Raw genomic sequence first — 22,253 nt, forward strand, 5'->3', positions numbered from 1 at the left:
GTTTAACACTAATTTTAGAACGTGGGATTGAGGCAAATTTAATGTGTTAAAATCCTGTGAATGGCAGGAAGGGATCATTCTGAAAATAGCTACTTTCCCAAGAACAGGAGCGGCTTTATTATCAGTTAAACAAGAAAGTCTGCAGACGCTTGGGGTTGAGTGCTGGAGAAATCAGCAGGTCAGCGAAATAAAGGGTAACCAACATTTTGGGCCTGGGCCTTTCATCAGGGATGGTGTAATGATGTTGGAGACTGGTTACACACACACTTTATCAATTAAAATAATTCTCATTTAAGAAAACAATGGTCAGCTGTATTGTTTTGTAATCGTGAATGTTCCAATATTAAAATCGTATTTCATGTCACCACTCCAGAATGGTTTGAATGCTGGTGGGTTGTCTTGTTTTATCGGCAATAATTCTCCAGTTTTCTTCTCTTCACTAAGTAAAATTAAACTTTCTTCCTGTTTTCTTCAGCATCGTAAGACCCACACGACACTACACAGTGTTCCTTTCCGAGGAATCTTCTGATGATGAACTTCACCATGAAGAGAACTCTATATCTGCCTTCTCTGAAAGCTTTCTCTTCACTCCTTTTGAATGGTCTAATGGCTTCTTCTTTCATACTCTGTTGATGGTGGAAATTAGTGTGTGACTGTCAGATTGAGTGTGTGTGGTTTGAACGGTATATAAATGTACAATGCAAAGCTGTCTTTTAGAGTAAAGCAAATATCATTTTTTTGCTACCTTGGCTAGAATTATTTATTGCATTTCCCTACATGGCAGATGTTTATGTTGCTCATACAGTAACAGGTTGTTGCAGATGTTATGCATGATCTTTTAACTGTGGGTCAAAGTGCAGTTTGTAAGCATGCAGGCAAGGATTTATTTCATGACAGCATGAAGACTTGGATGTGTTTGTCTTTTATCAACCAAGCCTTTAGTCAATAGGTCACTGTATCTAGTATTTTAGTTGTCTTTTATCTTAAACTATCAAAGAAAAGCCTTAATACAAATAAACATCACTGCTTTTATTATTTTCATTAGTTGTGAATTTAAAGTGCAAATTCTTCAATGTTTTATTTTTTTTTTGTCTTATTGTCTGAAATGCTACCAAAAAAAGTGAATGATATTTTGAGGGTCTAATTCTGCCTGTCACCTGAACATATGCCACAGTTTGTTTGACAGCTGCCAGGCTCTGCCTTAATTTGGAATTCAGACCAATGCAGAGCTTGTTCATGGCACATTTGCATCAGAAATGGTGGTAGGGCAAGTCTGGAGGCAGGCAATTTCACTGTCCAAGAGATGACAAAGAAATTAAAGTATTCTACATTGAACTCTGGTGAAAGCAGTGCCTTTGTGAAGGCACTATAAAAAAATGTTAAGCCATTTATGTTCTGGAAAACAATTTAAAACTTTTCCAAGATCAGATGACTCTCAATATTCCAAATTGTATTTTGGATTATTTTAATTTATTTTTGTCCAATTGCAATACTTTTCTGAGTCACATCTATAACTAACCTAGCGCCTCATTTTCCTGAATAAAATTTTTGATATCCTTCAAAATTCTGGAGCGGTGTGGAATAAAGACTTTACTCTCTAAGACAGCTCACATGTGAGGTCTACCTATCGAATGGAATGAAGTCTATATACATGTTAATAACATGTAATCATAATTTAAATTGTTTTTGATTTGGTGTTAAACCAAAAGGATAGAGTTGGTATAATGCTCAGATCCTTTGAGCTTTACTTTCCTTTCTCTCTAGTAAAAACATGAATCACATTTGTGGGATTGAATTTTTTTTAATGCCTTTGTTTTGATGGAGTGTAAATCAGAGAGAAATGATTCATGAGGGCAGGTAATGTGAATAGAGCCCAGCTAACGTGTGAGAATAGAATAGGCCATCTTAGCAACTGTGTGCTCGCTTTTTGGGAAAAGGTCAAGGATTCATTCTGTTGATGATAAAGTTATTATGGGTTTTTTAAATAATTTTTTTTTATTTTTCACACTGCAAACCATATCAACCAAATTATAATGTTATTATGGTTGATTCAACATCAGACTTAACATCATGGGAGACCAGCTACGGATTATAAACCCTAGATTTCTGAAAGGGAGAACAGTAAACAATGCTCCATATGAACGTGAAAGAAAACAGACTGTTTTAAGGACTGCTTTAAAATTAGGGATAGATTCAGAAAACCACATTTTGAAAACCAATACCTAAAAAAAACAAGATTGTTTATTAAATATAAGTGAGCGTCTCACTGGAACAATTCTAGATTAAGACTGAGCACAAAGATGCAATACAGCTGTATCGTTTCTTTGGAATTCATAATATCTGGCCTTAGAGCCTGCAATCAACACTTCAATTCCAGGCAGGGCACCTAACCAAGCATGCTTTGTATTCTGTGCTCCTGAGATTTTGAATTTGTTATTCACTGCTTTGTGCAACTGACAATGTGAAATTCTTTCGGTAAGGTTGCTTGAATTTATTTTAGATCCAAACCTAATTTGGCCTTTTTTTCCTTTACCCATTTACCAGGCCACAACCATACAAAACTTTAAAGGAATCTGAGACTGATAGTGAGGCATTGAGTACTGAGAAGAGACAAGGACATGCCACTTTTCCCAACTTGTCAGTACCAGCCAGGAATATGGATGTGAAGTTATTGGATGACCTTTTCAGCAGTTTTAAGGTAACTTCACAACATCAGCCACTCAGTCAAGCGAAGAGTTTGGAAGATCTGAGGACACCTAAAGAGGAAGAACTAGAAAATCCATTTGGATCTCAGGTTTGAGCAATGATTTTGTGCTGTTCATATAATACAATTCTTCGTCCTCCCAATGGCAGGGAGCAGGCAAATCGCGTGGGTTGAATCTTGAAGGGTGCAGTGGATGGATTCAGTCAAATCCCACCCAGAGGGAAGAAGGTCTCAGTTTTGCTTGAACATTGGACTTCTGATGAGAGGCGTGTGTACCCTATCTGCCTCCTGTGCTCCACTGAGTTCTGCAGCAGTTCTTAATCTTACTGGAATTATTCTGCATTACTATGGGGAATTGGCGTCTGTGACCTTGTACAAGGTGACAGGATTAGGGAGTCCATTTGCTTCAATGGGGATGCTCACCTGTGCAATGGAAAAAATAATTTATCTTTCGTTCAAAGATTTCAGTGATTTCACCACCACGTTGTACTTTCCATGAATTTTACTTAACTCATTCTTATTGATTATTTGCATCAGATTGCCGGAGATATTTAAAAACTAAAAAATTCTCCTCAATGCTTTGGCACTGTCAATGCTTCACGGTCAGTTTGCCTTCTCTCAAAGCTGTCCCACTGTTTGAGGCCGGACTCTGACTTTACCTCCACTTGGCAGGGATCTGGGGGATTGTCCTTCTGTGACTGGGTGGGGTGAGCACAGACAGGCAGTGAACTGGCCCTGTGTCTCCTTGTAAATGTTTTTAAAAGGGGTCTGACAAAAAGTGTATTTGTGTAGTGTAGAAACAGAATTGACAAAAACTAATTTGATAAGTTAAAAACAAATACTGGGGATTATATGTTGGAACTATAAAGATTGTGATTTAGGCGTGGGTTACCTGCAGTTAGGTGAGTTAAAAAATGAACTCCATCATTCTTATCACAGAAACAAAACACAACCATGTTTTCCAAAAGCAAATTACTGCAGATGTCATCACAAAATGCTAGAAATCTGAAATAAGCATGGAAACTGCCCAGTAGGTCAGGTAGCATCTTTGGAGAGAGTCATGTTTTGGGCTAGTGACCTTTCTGGTGGATATTTCAAGTGTTTCTAAATGAGTACTGAAACTGCTTCCTGATGAAGGGTTCTGACCCGAAACGTTGAACGTTCTTTTTCTCCCACTGATGCTACTCGACCCACTGAGTTCCTTCAGCAGATTGTGTTTGGAAGTCTAACTGGATAACCAGGAAAAATATGTCAACTGCAAATGCAGGAATCTTGAGCAAACAATGAGGAGAAGCTCTCAGTTGGTCAGGAAGCATCTGTGTAAAAATGGTCAGTCAACGTTTCAAGTTTGGAGTCTTGATAAAGGGTCCCAACCCAAAATGTTTTTTTTTCTCCGTAGATGCTACCTGACCCACTGAGTCCCTCCAACTTCTCATTGTTTGTAACAGCATAACTAGGCTGTCAGATATTGAATTTTTGTAATTGTATGGTTAATGAACAAGTCAATCTAATCCATTACCTTTAGGTAAATACAAGCCCTTCTAAAACCCAAATTTCACTGATAATGTTGCACTTTATGAACACACATTATATTTTTGTTGCATATCTTTGCAGTGGAAAGGAATGGCACCTTCAGAGAAGAGCAAAGCTGTGTCAACGGGGCTGCATCATACCCTGCCTCATCCCAAGCTTCGGAACGCAGGCCAGGATGACATGGTTCTGGGTGTGAAGTCCATCACCAGTTCATCACCTGGAAGTATTCACTTTGGAAGTTTCTTTACAGCGATTGACACAGAATCTTCAAACAGAGACATATTGTTACCCACCTCTGATGCTCCAGCTAGCGGATCAGGAAACATCACAATCCCACGGCCTCAAGGCAGGAAGTCTACAGAGAAAGGAATCGGGCTCCCCCCTCCAGTGGCTGCCTCTCGAGTAGTCAAACAGCAGGTTTTTCCTGGGCTTGATCAAGTCTCAAGCACATTGCAGGATAGCGCCAAACAAGATACATCTGGGTCCAATCCTAGTGCAGTGCCCAATAGGTTACAAGAACCCACTGCAGCTGAGAAGAAACCCCCATCGTCAGACCTAAGATCATCATTGAATCTGAACACACAGTCTCCATTAAGTTCATGTCCCACTGATATTCTGAAACCTATCAAAATCAGCAAGAGAGTAGATAGCAGGAATGATCTGCTGAGTCTCTTAGATCCACTTAGTGCTAGTTCTGACCTTGACAGGCGCCCATCTCCAGGTCTCAATGCCTCACTAGCATCCGCATCATCTTTGCCTTCAGCTCCCTTGGCTTTCGCTGCATCAGGAACTGATGTTGGTGTGAGTACTCCACCAGCTTCCTTACATTTCAGCCAAACCCTGGGGTTCTCAGCCCCTAGCCCGGCACCACTGGCGCATTTTCCCCAACCGCCGCCTTACGTGTATTCCCAAGCCATGCCGATGGCTCTCCGTTTCCCTCAGCCTCAACCCCCCGCCACACGCTTTGCTTCTCCTGCAGCTCCTGCTTTGGTTCCAAGCTTCTTGCCTTCGGCCCCAAGCTTCTTCCAGCCACAACTGCCCCACAGAAACTATTCAGCTCCTTCCCTGCATCACATGTATACTGCGCCCAAGGCTCTGCCTCAGTCAGGGACGTTTAGTAAGGAAAGTACAATCTCCTCGACAAGCCTGGGTGGAATAAACTACACAAAAGCAGCTGGGAAAACCAGTGTAAGTGTAGCTGAGTCCAATTCAACTGTAGCCAGTGCAGGAAAAAATTTGACTGAGCCACCACTGGTTCCACCAAAGCCTTCCAAAGGTCTTGAGCGAATTTCACAGCCATCTGATTATGGAAAATCTGAAGATCCATTTGCAGTCATGCTTAGCGCTACAAAGAAGGAAGCAGCAACATCACAAAGCAGAGTGGACCAGCTCAGGAAGAAGTGGGAGACTTTTGAATAACACTGACACAGAGTGGTCTGTTGACGCGTAACCTCCATACACTGTGGCCTTTGGATGTCACATTCAAAACAAGTCTCATTACAAGGGGTACACTGTACAAGAGGTCATTCTGTGTGGTTTCTATAACAGCCATGAGCAGTGCATCTTTTATCCATGATAGTTATGGTGAGATATTGCTACATTATATTTAAAACCTCTGGCACTACATTTCTCATGACTACGTATGAGCTGCCCTATAAGGTGATTTACTGTGACTTCTGCATCTGCTTTCTTGTAAGAAACGTTCCTGAAAAGCTGCTAAAGCTCAAACTGAGGTTGCCTTCTTTCTTTATTTTGGCATTTTGTTTCTTTGTATGCTCAATCGATGTGTACTTCACAGTCACCATTGGAGCAGATTACTGTTACTTAGCACTGAAATTAAATAGTTATATCACGTTAAGCCTGTGAAGTACCAAACCTTCAGTTTGTCCATATAGTTATTAATTTAGCTGCACCTTTCCAATGCAGTAGTACTTTGACAGTTATATGGCTTATCATAAAATGAGTGCATTATGTAACCAAACATTATTAATTTTCCTACCACAACATCAGAGAGTAAAATCTGTGGCTCCTGAAATAGGAACCTTTTTTTGAAAGAGTTAATTATGACGAAGTATTGTGTATTTATTGTAATTGTGTATACAGAGGACACAAGGTAATCAGTGTTCAGCAGTATCCTGCATTTTTCTTCCAGCTCAGTGAAGCTGCTTTAATTCAGTCTTGTTAGTAAAATATTTATATTGGCTTTGCGGTGGGTTGTTCTTCATCAATGGATTAATAGATTTTTGAATTTAGATTTGTTAAAGAAGAATCCGCAGCTCTATGTCTGACATCTCGTCACTACTAGTGTTAATACTAACTAGCAACTTTGACTGAGTATTACAATGGTGGACAGAACAATATCTGTGATCCAGCTGGAACAAGAATTCTTTTGCTGTTCTGTATCTGAGTTTGAGTAGGGTCACCCTTGTTACCACCCATGGTTAAAACACAAGCACCAAGGCACCAGCAGAAAGATTCAAGTGAATCGTCTCAAAATACAAGTCTTCAAGAAATGCGTGGAGGCATCTTCAAACTTTTACCAGGTTTTTAATTCATTCGGATTACTTATTTTCCTTCCGTGATGCACTTCAGCACGACTTTTCTGACTGAAGGAAAATGATGGTTTGATGCTTCCTCAGAATCTCATTGCCTTGAGCAGGTTTTATCCCATCCAGCTTCATCAGAGGAGCTTTACAATGCATTGCCTTTACTTTAAAGGCACCTGGAAGAAAATCTGAAATCGGGTTCATTGGAAACTCTATATATCTATGTCGCATTCACATAAGGATACCTTTGCAACTTTGAGGAGCGATTGTTTTTTAACGAGCTTGTGGCACTGCTTGTTTCTGCCCAGTATTCACTCAGTTAACATAAATTTGTCCTTTTTACATAATTCTGATTATTCTTAGATGGGGCAGTGGTGTGGGAAAAAGAAGAATTGAATCACAAAATTTATGACACAAAGTTCATGGCAGATTTTACCTCAAAAGAATATCTATTTCTCTAAAGTGCTGGGGGAGGAGGGGAAATAAATTCCAGCTGCCCAAGTTTAAAATTTCTTGGTAAGGATGACTTCTTTCAGTTATCAATATTGTATTTTTACTCAATCATTGTACTCAATCAAAGATATCATCCAAAGTTGCATAGATGATCTGAATCAAGTGTTACATTCATTATGTAAAAACTGCCCATATGTGACTGACGTCTTTGCACTATCATTGTTCCACACTTCGGCCAAATGTCAATCGGTTAAGGATTTCAGACATCATTTTGAGCAGATTCAAGTAACAACTAATGTTTTCTGGGTGAAAGTATAACTTTTTCATTTACCACATCTCTGATCCACTGGACACTGACACTTGTGTGGAGGTTTAGAGATTCCCCCTTTCCTTGTCATTCTCAAGGCAGTGAACTTCCAAAAAGGATGAAGTAATCAAGGTGTGGGTGTGCAGCTTGTGTGAGACTAATGTGTTTGATGACTCTCCTCTATTCATCGCATTCTCACTCTCCTATTTCAACTCTCACACACTAACACACTCACTCTCACACACACACTGTCTCCCATTCAATCTCACGCTCACTCTCAAAACGCACATTCTCACTCTCTCATCCTCACAACACACCTACGGTTCTGATTCTGTAAATGAGATCACTGACAGAAAAAACACTGCAAAATAAATGCAATTAACATTTTTTCAGTATGTAATGTAGGTAGGTTGATGTTTTTTACAGTTTTGAGGTACTTTATATGTTCATTCTGTGTGGTTAAAAAGACTCAGTTTTAAATGTTGTGCAATCCACTCAATAAACTTGAAATGCTTCATTTTAAATATCTAAATATCTAATATGGGATTTTGGGCAGCTTTAATCATGGTTAACTTGAGATGGAGTGCTCATACCAGTAGATGGAAAATAAGGCACAGAACTCCCAAGACAAACATGCAGATTATGATACTTTGTTTTGCAGCTGGTGTATCCACCCTGAATGCTTTGCAACTGGCATTTCACGCTGCATGCTTTGCTGCTGGTGTGTCCACCCTGCATGCTTTGCAACTGGCATTTCACGCTGCATGCTTTGCTGCAGGTGTGTCCACCCTGCATGCTTTGCAACTGGCATTTCACGCTGCATGCTTTGCTGCTGGTGTGTCCACCCTGCATGCTTTGCAACTGGCATTTCACGCTGCATGCTTTGCTGCTGGTGTGTCCACCCTGCATGCTTTGCAACTGGCATTTCACGCTGCATGCTTTGCTGCTGGTGTGTCCATCCTGCATGCTTTGCCCTGGAAGAAACTGGGAAACAACCAATGATAACAATGGGAAGTGGCTTCATTGGAATTGAATCTCTGCAATTATTGGACTAGATTGTCCTTATTGCCAAAGTTTCATCTTTATTATTAGCACATTATATAGTGTTGAAATTTTGCTCAGTTTTAAGCTTAGCAAATTTTATTGGTAAATGACTGTCATAGCAACACCACTTAATTTTTCATAAAACCACAAGAGAGGAAGACATTACAGTTCAAATCCAATGCACATTAGTATTTGTTCCTATTCACAAACGCTTGCTGTCTTTAATCTCACAAAGTAAACAAGTTTCCAGATAAGTAATTAGTTTCAAGCAGCCATTGTGCGTTTCTTTGAAGATCTAGATACTCTTTAGGTCGATAAATGCAAAATTGACTTGTTTTTAATTACTATTACATTCTAAGTAATTAATTCATTGCTTTAGAAAATTGATCTGAATGTGTCATTAATATGATATTGCATTTGACAAGAGCTGAAAATCACACATTTCCTTCAAATTTTGATACTTTATTAACGTGCCTCGAACTCTTCTGAATGTAAAATAGTGTGAGAGACTTAAGTTGAAGTAATGCACAAAGCAGCATTAATGTTACTGAATCTGTTGGATTTATCACTCGAAGTCACTACAGCATTTCCTCACGATGCTAATACCTTTCCTTGGCTTTGTATAATATGACGACAGGATTCCTGTTAAAGCTTATGCATTGCTTTTTACAACTTGGCTAAATAAAAGCTGCTAAGTATGTGTACTAAATTCCTGGTTATATTGTGAGAGTGTGTCTTTACCAGCAGTGATCGTCAGGTATGCAGTTTTGTTCAATGCATCTATTTCTAGTTTAACGTATTAGTCACTAATATTGTGATTGTGTTCTATGTATTACATTTTATGGTGTGTGTCAGTTCTCCCACTAAAGGTTTATTTGATATATCGAGCAACACAGATTTAGTATGTGGCCACTGAGCTTTAATCTGACTATCCACAGATAATGTATAAACATTGTGAATTTCAAAGGAGTTTGACATTAGCAATAGCTATTAAATGTTTATTTTAATTGCAATATTAGTGCATCTAGTATTTGGAACCAAGGTCCCAGTGACATTTTAATCTTAATAACTGATATCAACAAGTATTATGAAAGGCCATGGTTGATGTATTTTGAGATTTTTTTTAAATTTTGTTGCAGAATTTTATTGACACTATAATTTTCAGTCAGATGTTTAAAAACAATTCATGAAGAAATATAAAATCCAGACATGTTCCTACATACTTTGCCACATAAAAGAATTGTTGTTTAAAAAAATATAAAAGGGAGATTTATGTAAGTGTTACCATGCTTTTAACCCCAGGGCTTTTCCCATGGTTGCTTTCCAAAGTTGGTTGAAAACAGAGATTTATTCATTTCTATTTCCAAAGACACTGTTTAGTTTCTGAAACAAATATGGAATCAAAGTATGTAGATAATGGTTCACTGCACAATTTACATGCCTAGCTCACAGGAGGCAGGTGAGAGTCAGTCCATTATTATTTGTGTTCTGTTATTGATTATCACTCATACAAATGTGAACAATTGATTTTGTCATTAATATGGTGAAATGGAATTGTAAACTGAGAGTGATGCTGAGAGACTTGAAAGTAATAAAAGTCATGATTCTCATGTGTAAATCCTGAAGTTTTGTTATCAATTGCTTTTGTTATCAAGTGATCTGGTACAGAAGCTAAATGCCTCTATTAATGTCAATCTTCAAAGATATTGAGGCACAAATACATATATTTTCCTTACAGCAGTCCTGTAAGTTCAGAATGGCATTGAAACCCCTTATGTTAGTCCCTGAAGTTCAGTGAAGAATGCTCATCAATAAAATAATGTTACAAGGTTATTTTCTACAAAATCATCGAAATATGCCCTGAAATAGCTTGATGAGTAAAAGCAGAAAATGAATTCTCACAGGCGGAAAGGAAAGTGTGCCAATAGCGAGTGTTCTAAAATGCAGATGTCTAAACATCCCATATTTGTAGGTAAGTGTTTTTAAGATTTGAGTAATCCCATTTAATTTGTCATCATTTCTGGGAATACCTTCGTAAGCACTTTGTGGTCCTTGAAGAGATGTGATGTGAAATTTGTGGCATAGGAAAACATCTCTCACAAATGACCGGATCTTTGGAGTGAGACAGCCTTTCTACCTGAGAAGTGATCAAATTATCCACTGAGTGGGGTGCATGACCATGCTAATGAACTGAGCAAGTGTTTTGAAAGAGCTCTCCACAAAAAGTATTAAAAAGATGGTTTAAAAGCTCAATTTTATTGTCAATAATGGATAAAACTAGTAGGCAACCAAAAACAAAAACTGAAGAAGTAAAAGCTCAGCCAAGAACATCGAGAGGAAGCCTGATGAGGAGTGACTCAACAGGGGCCTTAGGACCAACTGAAGATAGCAGAGCAGGGGAGTCGGCCCAAGATATAGCCACTATTCTGAACATGATTGAAACTCTATGCAGTCATTTCATGAGTATGAAATCAGTGATGATAGGTATATCAGAGAAGGTAATGGAAATTAAAGAAGTTGTAGAAGACTTAAATGATCGAATGATTCATTCAGAGGCTGAGCTGGACAAAACAAAAGACAGGTTGAAGGCACTGGAAGAAAAAGCAAAAATGTGGGACACAGAAAAGAAAGGGCTGATGGACAAGATGTAAAATTTTAGCAGACGTAACAATGTAAGAATCATTGGACTGAGAGGAGGAATAGAGGGAAAAGACACAGTGAGTTTCTTTGAAACATGGATCCCACATATGCTGGGACAAAATAAGTTAAATGCAAAGCAGCAAATTGAAAGGGTTCACTGGACCCAGAAGAACTAGCGAACAGTGACCACAACCAGTCCTGGTAAGACTTATAAGTTACCGGGAGAGAGATGCGATCTTGGGAGCAACATATGAATATTCAGAAAATAATAATGGCTCATTAATGGTGGACGATGTAAAAGTAAATGTTATTCCAGGACTTCAGCCCGCCTTGGTCAAACAAAGAAAAGAATGATGAGGTAAAGAGACAACTGCAATCTAAAATCTGTAAATATTCAATGATTTATCCAGCATTGCTGAGGGTAGATGACTCAGAAGGTAATCGACGAATTTTCAAGAATAAAGAAGTTGAAAAAATTTTAAGAAAGTTATCAAATGATTAAAGTCACCAGCTGAAAGGGCTGAAAAGACAATTTCAAAATGGGACTAACTGAAAGATTAATCTTTATTTATATTAATAGCACTGAGCAGTCTTGATTTCACTGTTAAAAGAAAAAAAAGACATTTGTTTATATGGAGAGCATTGAAAAGACACAAAGGTGGTAAGGAAAGCAGCAAGGTGCGAACTTTAACTTGGGGGGGGGGTAAGATGGTGCCGGGAGAGGAGCAATCTTAAAAGATGGCACCAAAGGGAGGGTTTCATCTTCATCGGAGGCTTTTTTGCAGGCTTCTGGGTACTATTGTCAACATCACCATCAGAGCTAGGGATGTGTGTGTGTTTCTTAAAGGGGAAATGTACATGTTGGAAATGTCTTTTAATTGGGAAGTGTTACGACAGTATTTAGAAAATTGGGAAGATTATTGTTATACAATATTTGTGTGAAAAATGGTATGAATAAAATATTAAAGTTTATTAGTCTTAATATTAATGGGTTAAATGTGGAGGTGAAGAGGGTCTTGGAATACTTAAAGTAATTAAAAGTGGTATAATCTTTTTGCAAATCTTACCAAATTGGAACATGATAAATTAAAAAGAGGATGGGTGGGACAAATAATATTGTCTTCCTTTGCTTCAGAGGCAAGAAGGGTGGTGATTCTAATCAATAAAAATACACTAGTGTTAACAGAAGATATCTCGATTGATCAAGCTGGAAGGTATGCAAATTTATGGAGAAGCACAGACATTTATGAATATTTATGCCTCAAATTATGCTGATGAAGTCTTTATGAAGGACATCTTAAAAACAGCAGAGGAAAGATAAAAGATATTTATTGGAAGAGACTTTAATTTTTGCTTGGACCGAATACTAGATAAATCGACAAAACAATAACAAGGGTGAAAGCAGCAAAAACCACAATTTCGTATATGAAAGATCTAAATCATATTGATGTAGGGAGGCAATTAAATCCCACAGAGAGAGACTACTCTTTTTACTCAAGGGTACATGACTCACATACAAGGATTGACTTTTTAATATCTGCCTCATAGAGAGATAAAAACAGAAAATCTAGCGAGGCTTCAACCAGACTATTCTCCATTGATATTAACTATAGCAACAATAGAAAAGCAAGAGAATGTACACAGATGGTGTCTCAATACTACATTGCTTAAAGCAACGGTCTTCTGTGAATTTATAAAGAGAGAAATATTTTGTGAAACAAATCTGCCATCTACTAATAGTTTTCTGATATGGGACATGCTTAATGCATATTTAAAGGGACAAATTATATCCTATATGAAGAATCTTAAGAGGGAACACGGTGGCAGAAGCAAATAGTTTGGAGAAGGATATTAAAGAATTAGAAAAAAAATCAAAGAACAGGACTACAATAAGAATACAGACTACTGGACAATTAAAAAGCTAAGATATACAACACAAACATATGGGACAGAAAGGCTATATTAAAAAATAAACAACAATACTATGAGTTGGGTGAATGGGCACACAAAGAATTACCTTAGCAGATTAAAACAGAGTAGTCCTCAAGAATGATAAATGCTATAAAACAGAAACAGACACTAGTATATAAGCAAAAAGAAATTAACAACACTTTTAGACAAATATTACATGAAACTGTACAAATCAGAATTACTTCCAAAAGAGTCTTTGAGATTTTACAGGAATAATTGTTACAATATGGGGAGTTATCTGCTTATAAAGTGAATTGGAATAAGAATAAACATGCCATTGTCGGAGACTGATTACTCTGGTTGTAAGGGAGGGATACATTTTAAATGGTTAAATCATATTAAAGTGAATAAAGATATAAGTCAATGATTTGATTTAAATTATTTACCATTAGTGTCTAATAAAAGAAGATCTGAATAAATGGAAAGATTTACCATTAACTTTAGTAGGCAGAGTGAATTGTACAAAACTGAATATATTTCTTAGACTTCAGCATTTTTTTTCAAAATGTTTCTTGTACCAAAGACGTTTTTTAAAGATTTAAATGCAATGGTTAGGAAATTTTTATGGAAGGGAAAATTACCGAGAGTCTCTATGCACATATTAACTTGGAAATATGAGTTAGGTGGTTTGCAACTTCCAAACTTTTTAAATTATTATAATGCAGCTCAACTGAAAATTATAAATAGAATGTTTGATTTAGATAGTTCTGTGACCTGGCTAGATATAGAATTGAAGAGAATTGGAGAGGATAAAAGAGATAATTTTATTTATAAATGGAATAGTAAATTAATTAGTGGTTATAAATCTCCTATTTTATCTCATTTGATAAGGATTTGGGAAGAGGTAAGTAAAACTATTGGGATTCAAGGTGAATTATCTCGATATATGCCTTTGTTTCAGAATAAGTATTTATCTTTTACGGTTGATAATAATCTTCAAATTTGGAATCAGAAAGGAATTAGAATGGCAAATTCTTGCTTTAAATTGAGCCTTTTTTTATCATTTGAAAGGTTGAAAGAAAAATATCAAATTCTTAATCACACGCTTTTTTTGTTATTATCAACTTAAATCAATGTTGTCTGATTATTTTGGGAGACAATTGCATTTACCTAAAGAATTGAAATTTGAAATCCTGGTCCGGGATGGAGGGAAGAAGGGTTTGATTTTGGAAATGTATAAACTATTGCAGCATGAAATGTCTAAGATTGACCTTGCATAAATTGTGACTTAAATAGGAGGACTTGGGAGTTCAATTTGACAATGATTCATTAGAGGAATATTTGTAGAGATACTATGACAAAGTTAGATAATATTAGGTACAGACTGGTGACTTATAATTTTATACATCAATTATATTTGACCCCAGAATGTTTGAAAATATATAAGCTGAGTGCTTTGGATCTGTGTTTTCGGTGCAATGATCAAAAAGGTGCATTTTTACACAGTATGGTCTTGTGATAAAGTTAGGGGTTTTTAATATAGATTGAGATATTGTTTATAAAACATTTTAAAAATAAAATTCTCTTTAGATCCAAAGATCTTTTTAATTGAGGATGTTAGTTAAATGGGCTTGACACAGAAATTAGATTAATTTCAAATGGCGTTTTGAGATTAGCTTTAGCGAAAATTCTTTCATTTCATTTTCATCCCCTAGTAGTTTTTTAAAAATATTTTATTTATAATGGAAAAAAATCAATAACCACAGTTACTTAACTGAAATATAACAATTTTTCAAAATTTAAACATGGTTACAGAAATATAAATTAAAAAAGAACTACAGAAAATCCTACCAAAAAAACCCCAACCCCCCCCTCAACCCTAACACTATCCCCTCCCTCTATCCTACCTCTAAACCCCCTACCTCCCTAACAAAGAAAAGAATAGCAAAAGAGAAGGAAATGTATAGCTATTTCATGGAAAGATCAAATGGAGCTTAATTTACAAAGATGACATTTGGAAATAAGATAGTGTATACCAATGGAGAAAAATAACATAATTTAAGGGTTAGATATGTATTTAAAAGGATTTGGAGCCCATATTTGGATTATTTTAATTTGAAAATTTAAGGCTGGTCTTGAGTGCCACTGGATCTCCTTATCATATAGTGAATCAGTGATGCTGGGTGTTCTCATCTATTATTTCCTTCTCTTTTGCTATTGTTTGTTAGGGAGGTAGGGGGTTTAGTGGTGGGATAGAGGGAGGGGATAGTGTTAGGGTTGGGGGGGGGTTGGGGTTTTTGGATTTTCTGTAGTTATTTTTTAGTTTATATTTCTGTAACCATGTTTAAATTTTGAAAAATTGTTATATTTCAGTTAAATAACTGGTTATTGCTTTTTTCCATTATAAATAAAATATTTAAAAAAGAATTAATAGGGGATGAGAATGAAATGGAAGAATTTTTGCTGAATGTCGAATTTCCAAGGCTGGAAGAAAGGGAAAGGATAGAATTAGATACTCCCTTCACAAGGGATGAAATCAAGAAGTCCCTGGGCACCCGACAGGCTAATAAATAACTAGGAGAGGATGGATTTCCACCTGAGTTTTATGGACAATTCAAAGAATTATTAATGCCCCTTTTAATAAGTGTCCTAGACCAAGCATTGGAAACAAAGACCCTCCCAAAATCATTCTCAATCGTGATTATTACAGTGTGACCAAAAAAGAATAAAGATCACAAAAAATGTCTTTGTACAGTCCAATATCCTGGTTAAATGCTAATTATAAGATACTAGCGAAAGCATTGGCTAATAGATTAGGAAAATACTTGCCAAAACTGATACATATAGACCATGCAAGATTTGTTAAAGGAAATGATTCCTCAAATAGTCTGGGAAGATTATTTAAAATAATATACATGGATAAATCTGAATGAAATCCAAGTATTACAGTCTCCCTAGACACAGAAAAAGCATTTGACTGTTTTGAATGGTCCTTTTCATTTAAAGCACTGGAAAATTTTGGTAAAGGCAAAACATTTATAAATTGGATAAAAACTTTATACCATAAACCACAGGCTAAAATAATAACAAATAATCTGATGCTGGCAGTGTTCCTCTTGAGTAGACCGAGTAGACAGGGATGTCCCTTGTCACCAGCGCTTTTTATTTTAGTGATTGAACCCCTGGTGGAGATAATAAGAAGGAATCCAGATATAAAGGAATTCAAAGTTGAGCAGAAAGAATACAAAATCAGTCTAAATCTTTGGAAAAATTACAAGTAGCATAGAAAAATATGGAAGAATATCAGGCTACAAAATAAATATTGATAAAAGTGAGATAATGCCTGTCACATTTGTGGCCCGAAATGTGAAGTTAATAAAACATCAAACACAAGTTTTATCAGGTAAACTTCTCCGAGTCTTTATTCTCCAGTTTCCTTTGTTCTCCTGCTTGTGCTCTTATCTCCCTCTCTCATACCACGTGACTTCCGGTACATCTCATACATATTCATTATCATGACATCCCTCCTTTAATCAGAAATAAACTTTACCTTCACTTACCAATATCCCTCGTAAACCTACAAACATCGTAACTAATGGTAATACTATAACTCAACTACATAAAATTGACTTCCTACAGCACTCATACATGCACTTTATGATATAAGATTAAAATACTGTCCCAAAGTTCTTATTAAAACTATGGCACAAAGTCTTCGTATCGTTTGGGCGCTTTCCGGTTTCATTTCGGCCTGCCTGCAATATTGTCGTCGCTTCTCGGTTGTTCACTCTCAGCGTCGAAAATACTGCTCGCCACGGCTTTGGGTGTTTCTGGCGCTCTAGTCACTTCATCAGGAGTGCTGGTAACTGCCTCTGGAACATCATCAGGTCTCTCAGTTTCAGCATCTCGTATTGGCCTTTCAACCTCTTCGCTTGACGTATCTCTGGACTGGTATCTTTTTACACCTGATACATTTCTCCAGTCGGAGACTTGACTATCACCATACTGCCACTTCTGGATACGACAGTATAGGGTTGATGGTAATAAGGTGTGTCTAGCTTACCACCAGTTTCATGCCTCACTAGAACATTATCTCCTGGCATGATGTCTGAGTACTTGGCTCCACGTTTCGAATCTGTGTACAGCTTTGCTGCACCTTTCTTTTCAGCATCGTGGCCCCTCATCTCCTGGTCGTCTCGGATTTCCTTTATTTCTGGCATTTTTGTGCAGATTTTTCTCCCAAAAAATGCTTCTGCAGGACTTTTTCCAATGGTTGCATGAGGCGTTGCTCGATAGACAGCCACATAAGATAGCAATGCTTCTCGCCAATTTTGTCCTTCTGCGTGTGCAACCCTCAATCGTTTTTCAATGGACTGATTTTGTCTCTCTACTTCTCCGTTGGCTTGCGGCCATTTCGGAGTTACTTTATGATGGTGGATACCTGTGGTCCTCATGTATTCCGCAAATGTCTCTGAAATGAATTGTGGACCATTGTCAGAGTATAATGTAACAGGTAATCCATATCTTGCGAATATTTCTGCTAACGCTTGTATTGTTTTTTCAGTGGTTGTGGACTTCAACACCATGTACTCATAGTATCTGCTGTAGTAATCTATCATTACCATAATTGATTCACCCATCGGTAAAGGTCCAAGAAAATCAACAGCTACGTCAATCCATGGTCCTGTCGGGAGTTGCGTACTCCGGATCGGTACTGGCGGATTACTCCTACTTGTAATTTGACATCCGTGACAAGTTTTAACAAATTTCTCTGCGTCTTTATCACAACCTGGCCACCATACCTTGGTCCTGAGGTTTTGCTTGGTACCAACAATACCTAGGTGTCCTTCATGCGCTAAGGATATGATCTTTGGTCTCAATCTTTGCGGTATCACCAATCTGCAACCTCTTAATACACACTGTCCGATGCAACAAAGTTTGTCTCTAATGGGAATGTAAGCCTTGTGAGTACACTTGTCCCATTGTCCACTCTATATGCATTCTCTTACTTCCATGAGTTCTGGATCACGTTTGGATTCTCTCTCGACCTCCTTCGTAGTCACAGCTTTTGGTGTCGACTGAATAGCTACGAAGCGTACAAAGCTCTCTGTTTCTGTTCCCAATTCTGACTTGGATTGTGGACCACCATCCTTCACCAATCTGGACAGCGGATCCGCAATGTTTGTTTTCCCTGCAATGTGGATTACTTTATATTTGTAGGGTTGTAGTCTGAGTACCCATCTCTCTATTCTGGCACATGGTTTGGATCTAGGTGCATAGATCACCTCTAATGGCTTATGATCTGTGATGAGTTCAAATTCAATGCCGTATAAATATGCATGGAACCTCCCACAGGCCCATACAAGTCCGAGCGCTTTTTTCTCTGTCTGAGAGTATCTTCTTTCCACATCTGATAACGATCTGCTGGCATAGGCAATGATTCTCGGTCCTCCATCATGCATCTGGACCAACATGGCTCCTAAACCAACCGGGCTGGCATCCGCTATGACTTTGGTTGATGCCGCCGTATCGTAATATCCAACAGTTTTTGCATCTGTCAGGCTTTGCTTCAGCGCTGTGAACGCTTTCTTCTGCTCAGATCCAAAATGAAATGGTACACCTTTCCTGGTTAGTTTCCTTAGTGGTTCTGCCACTGTAGCGAAATTAGGAATGAACTTTGCACAAAAATTGACCAATCCCAGGAAACTCCTCACCTCTGTTGCGTTCTGAGGTGCACGTGCCTCTGCAATAGCTTTCACCTTGGCCTCTGCAGGGTTTAGTCCTTCCTGTATAAGTCTGTGTCCCATGAAGTCCATTTCTGACACACCGAACTGGCACTTGTTTCCATTCACGGTAAGGCCTGCCTCCTGTAGTCTAGATAGTACACGCCTCAACCATTTGTCATGCTCTTCCTTCGTTGGTGCATGGACTATGATGTCGTCAGAAATGTTGGCAACTCCAGGAATGCCTTGAATCACTCGATGGATTTCATACTGGTAGATCTCCGAAGCAGCATTAATTCCAAATGATAGTCTCTTGTAACGATACAATCCACAGTGAGTTACAAATGTTGTTACATCTCGGGAACCTGGATCCAGCTCTAATTGATGATAGCCCCATTTCAGATCAATTTTTGAGAATACCTTGCTGGTAGTTAGTTCTTGAAGTATTTCCTCCACTGTTGGTATAGGGTGTCGTTCTCTAATTATAGCTTCATTGGCCATTCTCATGTCAACACATAGTCTTATGTCACCCTTTGGTTTGGGCACAATCACTACGGGACTGACCCATTGTGTCGAATGTTCCACCGGTTCAATAATGTCTTGTTCAATCAATTCTTTAATTTTGGCTTCGACTTTCCCACGAAGTCCAAATGGAGTTCGGCGCATTGGTTGTGCCTTAGATTTGACCGTTTCATCTACCGCTAGCTTCAATTGTCGACCTTTCAGCTTTCCTACTCCTTGGAAGACTGCGGGGAATTCTTGCTTCATATCCTCGTATGACTGAATTGAATTGACACAAGCTCCAATATGAAGTATTGCCAGGTCTTGCGCTTTTCTTCTACTCAGCAATGGTTCTCTCCTCTCTTCTATGACCATAAACTCTGCTTCGGTGTACTTATCTCCAGCTTCAACAGTTTCAGTAAAACATCCAATGGTCTGCAATGGCTTTGTTGCTGTGTATGGATACAGTTTCTTGGAACACTTCTTTGAGGTACAGATGATCTTTTTCCTTTTCAACTTCTCTCATAAATGTCGATCAATCACATTACTGTCACTGCCTGAGTCTACAATGACCTGCACTGTCACTCCACCAATGATCACTGGGACCTTCTCATGATGTACTTCATTCAACGTAAATTGGTAACAGCTCTGTCCCTCCTGGGTATCATCATCGTCACCGTCTATCTGGCGAATGGTGTCTTTCTTTCCAGGATACTTTCCTTTCCCCCAGGCTTTGCCTTTGGAAGTTGTACTCTTCCTCTTCTGGTCTGCATTGGACTTGCTTTTGCACTTCTTTGCAAAGTGGTCTTTACCTCCACACTTTCTGCAAACTTTGCCTTTGGCCGGGCAATATGGGTCTTTTCCAAAGTGACCTCGGTTTCCACATCGATAACACTCCACGTCCTGTGTTGACGTATATCTTGGCTGATTATGGCGATGTGAGAGCCTCTTGATTTGCTGGCTTGAGTTGTCTTTCAGGGTCATGGTATGAAACTGCCCTTCAACAGCCTCTAATGCAGCAGCAATGGCTAAAGCATTGGTGAGTTCCAACTTTCCAGTAGACGTCTTCTGAGTTTATCTGATCTGCAGTGCTGTACGACTTGATCCAATAATTGGTTGTCCAAATCAGCTGGCATGTAATTGCGTCCAATAGCTAGCTGGCGTAGTCTCGTCACGTACTGAGCAATTGTCTGGCCATCTTCTTGTCTTGTTCTCCGAAACAAATGGCGTTGAAATGTAGCATTCGGTGTCACTACATAGTGTGCATTTAATGCATCTACTGCTTTCTGGTACTCATCCTTTCTTCCAGTATTCAAAAGTGTCTTAAATGTTTCCCGAACTGCGGGTCCTGCGGTGAAAAGAAGTAACGCCCTCCTCTGCGCTTTTTGTTCAACTGTACCGGTATCTAGAAATAGGCCACGACTGTCGGCGTAGGATTCAAATTCTTCCAGCCATGCCTTCCACTTCACACTTACAGTGCTTGCATCACCCGTTGGGTCAAAATGAGGAACACCTCGAAGTGTTAAAAAATTAGCTTCTGTACCTGCCATGAGGAAACTTTTTTCAGCCCAAAGCCACCGAATCAAAGATCAAAATTCTTATCACATTTAAGTGCTCTGTAATCCTCTGTAATCTTCTTTAGTCTTTAATTTTCTTCAAGCTTCTTTCATCCTCGTCGCCAATGTCACATTTGTGGCCTGAAATGTGAAGTTAATAAAACATCAAACACAAGTTTTATCAGGTAAACTTCTCCGAGTCTTTATTCTCCAGTTTCCTTTGTTCTCCTGCTTGTGCTCTTATCTCCCTCTCTCATACCACGTGACTTCTGGTACATTTCATACATATTCATTATCATGATATCGCCATTAACAAATTTTGAATATGAAAGATACCAAAAAGGAAGTAAATTTAAATGGAAGACAGATGGAATAAAATATATTGGAATAGCAACTGACAATAACTTGCAAAATCTGTTCAAACTAAATTATCTTCCTCTTCTTGGGAAGATAGAAAGAGGCCTACAGAAATGGAGAGACTTACCGATTACTTTGGTGGGAAGGGTTAACTGCATCAAAATGAAAGTGATGCCAAGACGGCTGTACCTTTTTCAATTGCTGCCTATTCTGTTACCTAAAATTTTTAAAGCTACTAAACAACCATTTCAGACAGTTCCTATGGAATAATAAGGTACAGGTACGCAATCCTTTATCCAGAACCCTTGGGGGACAGTGTGTTCTGAATTTTGGATTTTTCTGGATTCGGAAAGCCAGATTTAAGCCCACCCGAATTGTGCTGCTGTATCCACCCCCACCCCCTTCCAGTCATGCTGCAGCCTCTCCCACTCACCTGCCCAACTCGTGATGCCGGTCTCCCCCCCTCGCCCTCCCGACCCGTGCTGCCGTCTCTTTCCCCACTTGCTGGTTTTTGGAGCTTTCCAGATTTTATACGTCCAGATAAAGGATTGTGTACCTGTACCAAGAATTGCATTGGAAAAACTGACATAGGACTATGGGCTGGGAGGACTTAGACTTCCAGAAATGAGAAAACTTAGTTGCCAAGAAAATTTCCCCTGTTCTACATGAGATATTACATTCTGTGATCGAATGTATCAATGCCATCAAAGCTAATGCCAAATGTGAACATCTGTTTATGCAGTTTTATGTCAATAAAAATGCAGAACATGTAAGATTATTGCTGAAGTAAGGTGGTTGTCAAAGGGAAACTGCTTCAAAATGTATTTATGGAACTCTTTGATCTCCTCAGTGAGTTTTTAGAAGACAACCCTGAAATTAAGCTCTTGCTAACAACGATGGCAAAACCTATGTGAGTTACTTGATGGTCATTTTTGAGAAACTAACTACATTGAACAAGCAATTCCAAGTAGCAAATAT

At 38.3% G+C, this 22,253-nt stretch overlaps 1 protein-coding gene across 9 annotated transcripts in view; it reads left to right on the plus strand.

Moving 5' to 3' along the window:
- Positions 1 to 10,212, plus strand: part of dennd1a (DENN/MADD domain containing 1A) — a 536,086-nt gene extending 525,874 nt beyond the window's left edge. For 8 of the 9 annotated variants that reach the window (XM_069888520.1, XM_069888538.1, XM_069888577.1 and 5 more), the window contains 2 exons: positions 2,545 to 2,794; positions 4,319 to 10,212. In XM_069888520.1, the coding sequence (XP_069744621.1) occupies positions 2,545 to 2,794; positions 4,319 to 5,656 (1,588 nt within the window). In that variant the 3' untranslated portion in view covers positions 5,657 to 10,212. Of the gene's footprint in view, positions 1 to 475; positions 602 to 2,544; positions 2,795 to 4,318 lie in introns of all 9 variants that reach the window. The other variant, XM_069888617.1, reaches the window with a different exon arrangement.
- The last annotated feature ends 12,041 nt before the right edge of the window (positions 10,213 to 22,253 follow it).

The sequence above is a fragment of the Narcine bancroftii genome, chromosome 1 (assembly GCF_036971445.1).
Source record: "Narcine bancroftii isolate sNarBan1 chromosome 1, sNarBan1.hap1, whole genome shotgun sequence".
In the NCBI taxonomy this organism is placed as follows: domain Eukaryota; kingdom Metazoa; phylum Chordata; class Chondrichthyes; order Torpediniformes; family Narcinidae; genus Narcine; species Narcine bancroftii.